The following is an 11,046-nucleotide window of genomic DNA, read 5'->3' as shown; positions in this document are numbered from 1 at the left end:
TCTTTTTTCTTTAACTTAGTAGACAAATGTTACCAGAATTACTGTTTGAAATTAGCCAAATTTTTACTTTCTCTATTTCAAAAGGATTTATTCTATTTCCTTATTAGTCTGTTTAAAAAAGATTAGCACATTTCACTATTTTCTTAATAAGAAGTATTTATAGCCACACAAATGCTAAGGCAAATTTCAGACAACAAAAGTTTTAGTCACACAAATGCTATGACTTATTTAAGATCACATATCTCAAAAGTCTTCCCCTCTTTATTATAGTTTGTGCCAAGTCAAACTAAGACAATCTTTTTTTTGAACGGAGGAAGCACTATTGTGTGTGATTTTCTATACAATGTACTTTATTTTTACTTGCTCTTTATGTGTCTAAAATATTTTGCCATTTTTCATAGAGAAGAGATCGAAAAGAGAAAACGCCAAAAATTAGTATTGCTAAACATTAAATACCAGTATAAACAATTATTCAAATAATAACCTGGTAATAGTTAATATTTTACTTTCTTTGCGTTATTTCTGTTGTTTTGAAATGATTAGTTGTATATTTTCCACGTAATTTATATAAGGGGAAAATCCTAAGTAGACAGCAAAGATCTAAAACAAAAAATTAGTGTAATTTTAGATTATCACACTAACAGTAAGGTTCAAATGGCAATTTGTAAACTATCTCACCTAAGATAATAATTTGTCTTTTCCGTTTTTTTTTTTCGTCTTTTTTGTTTTGACATCAATAATTATTGATCTCTGGAGGGGTGCGGCAGAAAAAGTTAGAATTTCTTTACTTTTATTTAAAAAAATTAAACTCGAGCAAGAAAATTTAAAATCTTTTAACACAAAACACTTTACAATTTCATATTTACCATATTATACAAAAATCTGAATTAATCAAACTTAATGAACTTCAGATACAATATACACGAAAAATAGATAAAACAACATATTGCCATGTGTCTTGTCTCCTACTTGAGTAGAAAACTACTGGCTGACATAACGAATTAGCTACCATATTACTACTAGTATTACTTAATAATATTTGTTATAAAAATTAACTTGAAATTATTTTATACGAGATTTAATTATGTAAAGATTATTTACACGGTGTACATTCAAATTAAAAACTACAACAAGTAAAATATTGCCACGTGTCATGTCTCCTACTAGTAGACTAGAAAACTAGTGGCTGAAACTGAAATAAAAAAGCGGGGATCTTTTCGTGATTTTGATTGTGCGAATATAATAAAGACAACAAACCAATTATCCATAGATGCTTCTGGAAAATTGATACCAAATTGTCTACTCCACAAATATCCACTCCTCTTGTTCTTCAACAATCCATATTCAATTATTTCCTATTCATTTATTTAGCTGCTGTACATGATTTATGCGAGTTATGTAAATTATTGTGTGCATAGGGAGTTATATAAATTATTGTTCATTAGCCGACTCGAACCGTACATTTATAAAGAAAGTGTGAATAAACAAACTACACATAGCCTGTAGTGTGTGTTATGTGTGTGTTCCTGAAGCTGCAATGTCACCAAAAACCCTAGATTCACGTCACACCATTGAATCCTGTACGTATCATCTCCATTCATGGAAGCCCTTTCAGCTCCCAAACCCTAATCCCAAAACCCTAGATTCCTCCGATTCACCAAAACCTTACTCTGCACTACACACTAAGCGCCAATGTAGAGCGGATCGAGCTACTTCGATCCCGATTGAAACCCTAGACATGTCGAAGTTGAGCTTATTTGATGATGATCGTCCTTTATCGGCTAACAAACGGGAGAAAAATAAAAATAATCTCCGTTTGATAGCCGGTAAAAGGAGGCGGCGTGGGTCCCGCTCTGTTTCCGGGAGGAGCAGTGATCGGAGCGGGACCCATCGCCCACGCCGTTGTTGCTCTGTTGGAGCATCAGCGGCTTATGGGACTTGTTCTGATTTTCCTGTAGCTGTTGGGACTGATTCTAGTGGAGAGTTGTTTGTAAATGGGGATATGAATTGGACATTGGATGTTAGTGAGGTTACTAGGAATTTGAAGAGAGAGAAAGAAAGTGGTGGGGTTAGTGAGAGAGAGAATAATTTGAATGGTTTGTTCGGGGGACAAATTGGGAGTTTTGAGGGATTGGGGAATGAATCAGGGTATGGGAGTGAACCGGGTTATAGAGGGGATGCGGAGTTTGGATATGGTGATGAGTTTGATGAAGAAGAAGATGATCAGCAGCGGTTCTCATTATGGGGCGACGAATTTGGAGGTATATGTATACTCTGCAATCTGCATTTGTAGTTCCATTGTCTTGAATTATGCAATTAAGACTTAATGTTGGGGTTAGCTATATGAATCCTCTATCTAGATTTTGCACCATTTCGGATCCGTTTCATTTCAATACTAAATAATTTGTCGTTTAAAATAAGCATTTAAGCAGTCAATGTGCAAGAAAAAAGGGAAAGAAACTAACCCCACTTTCTGGGGCGACGAATTTGGAGGTATATCCTGTAATCTGCATTTGGCGGTTCATGTTCTTCAAATATGCAATAAGCGTTGATCCATATCTATTTAGCTTCATTTAGGCCTGTTGCATTGACTATTGAATTGTACATAGATTTCCTTAAAGTATTTGCCTTTTGAGACAAACATTTAAATGGTCATTTTGGGAAAAGAAAATGAGAAAGAAAAGAGAGGTTGAAGTGCTCAATGTGATTTAGTCTAGTCAATGTAAAGCCAATGCAAGTTAATTTTTCATTGAAATGTCAAGCTTTGGCTCAAATGGATGTTGTCATGATCGGTGGAATCTTCTGTCTATCAAGATGGACTTTATATAGAATGATGTAGCTTAAAGAGTTAGTGGTTAAAATATTCTGCCGGGCAAGTCAGTTTCATCCTGTCCCAAATCTTAGACGGCTGCCTTATAGCCTCAGAAATAGAAAATGCAAATGGCTCCTATTTTTGGGGAGCAATGAACTCCTATAAGATAATATTACAGGATTTTTTTTATTTTTTTTTAAAATTCATAACCATTCTTTTCGTGTGCAATACATATAGTTTCTCTGTGGAAGATTTATATATCATGATTCTACTCGCCAACAGAAGCTATACCCTGCCTATAGAACACTACTACAGTACTGCAAGTTGGAATGAAAGAAGTAGTCTGACAAACTTGTGCCAGAACTATTGATCTTAATTCATTCACGTTTTCATTCATCTTGGGGCTGATATATTGTTTTATCGGTGACGGTATTTGAAAGAACATTGAGAGAGGAGAGGGTGTGGAAGTCAGTAAACATAAACTGAGGGGAAATTTGGATATGTAAATGATGGACTTCTAATGGCTGATAGATGAAACTACGACTTATAAATGTACATGGCACTTATCCAAAGATTGGGATGGAGGATTAAACTTGGTTTTAGGAGTTGAGATAGAAGTATGTCGTGGAATTGTCTCAAGTTTCATTTAATTTTCTGATTAAGTAAAGTATGGGCAAACTGTAGAGATTTGCTTGTGTATGTCTTAAAGCTCAAGGTTGCTTTACTTACAACGTTTTTTCTTCTACCTGTCTGTGATTTCCAACTTAATTTTTGTTTAATATAGTCTGAGGACAGTCTGCTCTTCCTATTCTTGCTTTCCTGAAAAGTGGTCTTATTTCTGTATGGTGACAAGCAGGAAGACTATTTTCTAATTGATAGGAATTCCATTTGTAAATGTTATAGTCTTTTCACTTACTTTCTATTAACAAATTTGTTCCAAATCATGTGTGTAAACTATCCTATATATTCACTTTCCGTGTGACATAATTACCCACATGCTCTATTTTACTGGTGGCTCTTACTTATATATACTCATTAACCTTGACTCTTGAGTAGGGGGGTGGAAAGGGGAAAAAATGATAGTGAAGCATAAGGAGGTATTGTGTCGTTCATTGCGGAAGTAAGTAAAGTTGACGCCTTTCAATTCCTTTGATTTCTTAAAGATCTATATATAGGTGTAGTTATATCACGGAAAATCTAATTGGTGATGGGTGGTCCTTCACTGAGTTCTGGGGCTTAATCATGTCCTCGCGATTACTAAATCTAACATAATCAGCATCTGGCTTTCTCTCTCTCTCTCTCGTTACTTCTTTTCCTTTTGTACTCCCCCCTTTGGCTGGCCTTTGAACCAAATTCTTTCAGTTTCTTCTGGTAGAAGGAACCAGATATAACGTCGTGATCTCCTTTTCCTTTTATATTGTTGATGTAAATTTATCTTACTGGTTCTAGGTAATGATTTGTCTGTATTTCTCGGCATAAACGCTGGTGATCATGGTGTACTCCCTCTTGTTACCTACTTGGTACTATTTCCGTTATTAAATTTACCTTACTTATTAAAAAGTAAAAGTTAAATGCTGGTAATCACGGTGAAAGAAAATTGAAAGAATGGTGCGGGGTGGGGTGGGGGGTTTGTAGCTTGTGAAGGCACAGTGTTACCATTTTGTTGTATGCTCAAGGATGCCTTTACTAAATGTAGAATGACCATGTAAATAAGCTGGATCTTTACCGGTTTCTCCATTTTTCCTATAAGCAGACTCTTTTTGTTGAAATCTCAACAGATGGGATGGCTACTTGGACTAGAATTAGTTGACCACTATTTGCCAGCCTAATTTGTTAGACAAGCTTCTGAAAGGATTCTTAGGCAGTCTTGCTAATGTCATGCTTATGTTTGTAATCATGGCTAATTGAGTATAAGCCCACTTCTTTCTAAAGGAAAAAAAGAGAGTATAAAAGTTCTCCTATTCTGTTTACTTTACTGCTAACTTGTTCCTTTTCTCTCTTGTACTAACAGCACTTTCTAAGATGGAGAAGGTTGGGGAGAACACATTACAGAAGGTGCACCATAGATGTCGGCGGAGGAAACAAGACTGTAAAATGGTGATCGCCTGAGGTTGCTGATGCTGATGAATAATATTTATAGTTTTGACTGTATTGTTGTAGCTGATTCAAAGATTTGCCAGTGACATGTATGAACGCATAATGCATGATACCGCCTTTCGGCTATACAGATTTTTTGCTGTGTACAAATAGAATCAGTAATTTATAGGCCATGAGGAAATATATCAATATTGGTTAAAGCATCGCGCACCTTGTACGTATTTGGGGTGCAAGAATCATTAATATATTCGAAAAAGTTTCTGTTCTTTCTTGCTCTTGCTGTTAGTTTTAACTGGTAAAAGGTTGTCTACTGTTTGTCTGTTCCCTGGATATTTGCACACAACTCTCTTGGATAATCTGTGTCACGATCCCCAAAGGATGTCGTGATGACACCTAGTATTAGGGACTAGGTAAGCCCAACACATATTGAATTAATGACAAACTCAACCAAAAATTGTTAAATATTAAATAGAAATCTCTATACAAAACTTACAATCCCAAAACCGGTAGTACAAGTCATAAGCTCTACTGAGTTTACTAGAAAGTCTTCCAAGTACAACTGTTTCGGAATAGAAATAAATAGTACAAGTACAATATTAGAAGGTGACTCCAGGCCTGCGAACGCGACGACAGATTTTTCTAGAGTCTCCACAGCAAAGCCCGAACAACTAGCTAGTTACCAACCAAATCCGAAATACTTGGATCTGCACAAAAATGTGCAGAAGCATAGCATGAGTACGCCACAACAGTACCTAGTAAGTATCAAGACTAACCTCGGTGGATAGTGACGAGGGACAGTCAAGACACCTACTGGACTAAACAACCTGAACAAGTATGAAGGTGAACTAACGAGGAAACAATGTTAATATAAAGCTAAGCATGGTAAGGAAGACAAAACAATACTCGCAATGAAACACTAGAAACAACAATTAGCAACAAGAAGCAAACATGTAATAATGCTACAGGGTAAGTTGAACACAGTCTAAGTCCGGTGAAACCAAATAAAGGAAAAACAAGTAACAACTCATTAAGAACAACCGCTTTTACATTAGATTTATTCAAGAATTTCCACAAGTACGAGACCTCCTAATCACAAATCACGGGTCCCAATTCATGAACCCTAATCACTTGGCATCTTGTGCTCACAATACAATTAATAACCGCACGGACGACTCACGTGCCAAGAGAGTGACAATATCTAACATCCGCACGGACCACTCACGTGCCAACGATAACAATAACTCGTGACTTCACGGTCAACTCACGTGCCAAAAGGATAACTCTCACATAGAAGGCAAGTACACGGTAGCACGTGTAAATGGTCAAATACATCAGGGTTCATCTTCTTAAACCGATATGGGTGATTTGTTTACGTGTATGCTTGTGCAAGTGTTCTACCACAATTCAAGTCAACAAGCAAGAGTAGAGACAATGAATGACACATAAGAAACAATCACCCCAAAATGTACATGATACAATTCACACAAGGTAGGCGCACCGTTACACAAATATCAATAATAGCAATGCCCCCAGGCCATCACAAGCCATCATAAATCTTTCCCCGACATAGAGCGCTTTGTCTTGCCACGTTCGCAATAATAAAGTAAATGCCCGCCTTGTCTCGCCACACGCGCATAATAATATTCCCACCATGTCTCGTCATATGTGCAAAACCACGTATATAGCCCGCCTTGTCACACCGCATGTGCAAATATCAATATAACAATAGCACGAACAACTCACGTGCGAACACCCCGACAATCCTCACAACAATACCATGTGTGTCAAAACATAACAACACAATAAAATGACTTTCACAACATGTGCCCATACCACAACCATGCATAGCCCTCGACTCAATAACACTGAGTACAACAGAAACAACAACAATAGCACGAGAATACGGCAAGTAAATCAACACAAGAACTTCAAAACACAAAGAAACGGAAGAAGGAGCTCACAAAGAAAGACACAATAGGGAATACTGGTCTCAACAAGAATAGCTCAAAAATAGAGAGATAATGTGTAACAGTGATTCCAAATAAGGATGAGTCAACAATGAAAAGGGATAACAAAACTTCATTTAGGGTTGAGCAACTACGGAAGAGATAACAACAAATTCAATTAAGGATAAGCAATTACAGAAAAGATAATAATAACTTAAATTAAGGATAAGCAATTACGAAAAAGATAATAATAACTTCAATTAAGGATAAGCAATTACGAAAAAGATAATAATAACTTCAATTAAGGACAAGCAACTACGGAAAAGATAGCATGGCAATAAAGAGGCAATAACTTCACTTAAGGCATATAAGAGTTCAATCGACAAAAAAGGTAAAACATAAATCAATTAATTCCAAATAAGACACGTAAGGATAAATTTAGTAAATGGAGGATTTAACATGATAAAACAACTTCATAACTAATGAACATAAGAACCTAAGAGTCCTAAACGGTCAAATTTCCACAATTAAGCCTTAGTACGTACTCGTCATTTTGCGTACACGGTCTTCACATGACACAATTAGCACAAAGGTCTCAAATCCTAAGGGGTATTTCCCCCACACAAAGTTAGGCAAGATACTTACATCAAAGAAGGTAGATCGACACTCTAAATTAGCCTTCTCGTGTGAAACAACTTCCGGACGACTCAAATCCCAAACAAACACGTGAAGAACCCTTCAAATATCGCTCACTCTCGGACTAGTTTTTTAAAAAAATGAAGAAAAGAAGCTGAAATGCATTTTTAAGATGCCCAGGCAACTTATTTCCAGGCAGGTCGCATTTTAAAGGGGCGACCTGCTTCAACAATTTTCCAAGTAGAAATTCCAGTACCAATTTTTAGTAAATCGGCCATAATTTTCTATACAAATATCCAAATGATGAATGGTTTAACTTTCTGAAAACTAGACTCAAAGAGCTACAACTTACATTTTTGAATCATCTCTAAATTCCTTATAGATTAAAATATATAAGCTTACGAAGTTAGACTAACAAGTCTGCAGATTCGAGGTTCTGCGGCCCAAAGTGCAGAATTGCTAAATCTTATTCAAAACTCGCCCGAACCTCTCGGGAACATACACACAGGTCCTAAAATATGATACGAACTCACTCGTGCAATCAAAATACCAAAATAACATCTCGAATTTAGAATTGAATGCCAAAACGCATGGATTTTCAAAGAAATTTCAAGAACTTCAAAATTTTCAACCATGCGTCCGAATCATATCAAATCAACTCCGAATCGCGCCAAATTTTGCAGACAAGTTTCAAATAGCAAAATGGACTTATACAAACTTTCAAAACCAAATTTCGGGCCCGTTAACCATAAAGTCAAACTCATGCCAAACTTTAGAAATTCGAGCTTTATAAAATCAAAACTCTTAATTTTTTAAAAACTAACTGAAAACGTGCCTACGCACCTCGGAATAACTTCAAATTTTGCACACAAGTCATAAATATTATTATGAAGCTGTTCAAACTCTCTGAATCTATATTGGGACCCGATATCAATAAAAATCCAATTATGGCCAAATTTAGAAATTCTTTAAACCCTTAAAAATCTAGTTTTCGACAAATGGCGTTAAATCAAGCTATGAACTTCCGAATTTGATTTCGGGCATACGCCCAAGTCCCAAATCACGTCATGGACCCACCAGAACCTTCAAAATACTGATCTTGGTCCATTTAAATAAAACATTGATTGAAGTCAACTCAAATGAGTTTTTAAGGCACGATTTCACATTTTTATCAAATTTCTCATAAGAACCTTTTGCAAAAAAGATATGAACTGCGCACGTAAATCAAGAAAGGTTGAATGCAGCTATTCGAGGTCTCGAAACACGGAAATGAAGGTTACAATTAAAGATGACCTATCGGGTCATCACAATCTGCAGGTAATCATTGGTTTAATTTGCATTGTAACCCCGAGAAACATAATGTGCTCTTAAATGTCACATAATATTAGGTGTTTCACTAGCACCCAAGGATTCGGCCTAGTGATAAATGAAGTGAATGCAAATCTTGGAGACTCATGTTCAAATCCCGCTAAATCTTCTATGCCAATTAAATATGCAATGTATCTTATATAATTTAAAGCTACTTTATATACCATATCTTCATATTTGTGCAATGGGGGAATATTTACACTGATAATGGAATGCACGTATTAATAATCTATGATGATTTTAGTAACCAGGCAGTAGCATATCGACAAATATGAATATTTGTTATGTTGACTACCAGGTTGTGAGGCTGCTGCTGGGGATATTTTCTATTTATATCTCCGTCAAATCCTGAATAGAGCGCCAGATATGTAGATGATAAATGACCCATATTTCCATCTTTATATTCGGTAACAGTTTCCTATCTCTGCCATGGTTAAATTAGATCAGCACACTCTCAAATAGACCGTAGAGTATGAGTAATATACTAGTTATATACTCCCTCCGGTTCACAATAAGTGACCAATTTGCTTTTTTATTTTGGTCCAAAATAAGTGTCCATTTATATAATCAAGAAAAAATTCAATTTATTTTTTCAAAATTACCCTTATGTACGTATCCCTAAAAAGTCTTTTACTCCTCACATTAACTATGCTACAACATTTAATTAAGGGTAGTTTAGTCACACTCTCTGTTTTAAAAGGCGTTTCTGGGACGATCCCCGGGGCGAGGCGTACCAAAAACGCTCTGGGGCGATGGTGTGGGGCGAAAGTCTCAATAGGCGTACGCCCCGCAATTTGGGGCGTACGCCCGGGCGTTCGGAGTGTATTTTTTTAGTAAGGAGTAAGCCTAGAGACTTTTTCAAATTAAAATAAAATTTGTTGAATTAGTCCTTCATATAATACCCAAATTCTCAAAAGTGAGTTTGGTAATTACTCAAAAGGTTTAAAAAGGAACTCAAAGTATTAAATTTAAAAGTAAAGACCTTTTTTATTGATTTAATCCCTAATTCATGGTTTTCTCAAATTTTTATCTTGTCTGCTAGTATACTAATATCTCCCAAAAGCAACGAATATTTAATTTTTTTTACAAATACAAAGAGAACTACATTTTTCTTCATACCAGCAAATTCAAAGTTCAAATTGAAGGTTAACCATCCTTTTTGTTACTCCATATAGAAAACTTTATTCTTTTAGACTCAAATTACTTGTACTTGTAAGTAACGTATAATAGATTGTTTTGATTATTTTTTTTGTGGGGATGGAACACACATATATATAGTTTTCTTCAATTTTTATGCAATTTTACCTGTTTATAAATATTAATTGTCATTATATTATTTTATAGAATATTAAAAATTAAATACCTATGGAGCTTATGCCCCGCTGAGGCATATGTAAAACGCCCCGCCTTACGCCCACGCCTTTTAAAACACTGGTCACACTAACTATTTTTGTCTAGAATTTAATATTTTCTTAATGGGTGTGCCCGATGCATATTGGTCACTTATTGTGAACCAGAGTAAGTATGAAATAAGAACATGCGTATAAGCAATATATGATGAGAATATCTAAAGAATAAAAATTATATCTTTAAACCGAAGTTATTGTACTCTATCAAACCCATAACTCTAATGCTAGCTCCGACTAGTTAACAAACGAAAGTTGATGAAACCAATACACAACTGCTCGGATTACAAAAAGACAACTAAGGAAACTACCGAGAAATGTCAATAATGGAGCATCCAAAAATTCGCGAGCTTTCCTGTATAAGTTCACCGGATCAAATATTAGTAAAGATTAAAAGATAGAATCAATCAAATTTAAATAGTGGATCCGTCTCAGATCAGATATCAATAAACATATAAGTTATATGTACTGACGGTATAGAAAATTTATACATAACATTATTTATATTTATAACATATTACGTATTACCTATTTACTCTAGGTTACCGGTCAATATTTATTAAATAGTGCAATGGACTTTAACTCAATCAATGAGTATGTTACAATCATATCGAATAGTTAGCTGTTGATAAAACTACCATAAAAGTCTAAACTCTAAAGAAGTTGCTTTAATCAAATCAGATTTTGGTTACATTGATGTAGATCTTGTCTATCTCGTGTTTCACGTTACCTACTTATATTATTATTCGCCGTTCATTTCATGCACGTCTTTTTCTTGTAT

General features: G+C 35.4%; 1 protein-coding gene across 1 annotated transcript; it reads left to right on the top strand.

The window, feature by feature from the left end:
• Positions 1-1,210: 1,210 nt before the first annotated feature.
• On the top strand, positions 1,211-5,175 carry LOC107828669 (uncharacterized). Its single transcript, XM_016656032.2, has 2 exons — positions 1,211-2,261; positions 4,824-5,175. Exons 1-2 carry the CDS (start codon positions 1,538-1,540, stop codon positions 4,919-4,921), a joined length of 822 nt encoding a protein of 273 aa, XP_016511518.2. The 5' UTR covers positions 1,211-1,537; the 3' UTR covers positions 4,922-5,175.
• Positions 5,176-11,046: the final 5,871 nt, after the last annotated feature.

The sequence above is a fragment of the Nicotiana tabacum genome, chromosome 17, assembly GCF_000715075.1.
Source record: "Nicotiana tabacum cultivar K326 chromosome 17, ASM71507v2, whole genome shotgun sequence".
Classification (NCBI taxonomy): domain Eukaryota; kingdom Viridiplantae; phylum Streptophyta; class Magnoliopsida; order Solanales; family Solanaceae; genus Nicotiana; species Nicotiana tabacum.
This window is presented reverse-complemented; position numbering and strand designations above follow the sequence as displayed.

Coding starts and splice junctions, on each gene's coding strand:
- LOC107828669 (XM_016656032.2), top strand. CDS start 1,538: ATGTCACCAAAAACCCTAGATTCACGTCACACCATTGAATCCTGTACG. Junction 2,262..4,823: donor ATGGGGCGACGAATTTGGAG/GTATATGTATAC, acceptor TTGTACTAACAG/CACTTTCTAAGATGGAGAAG.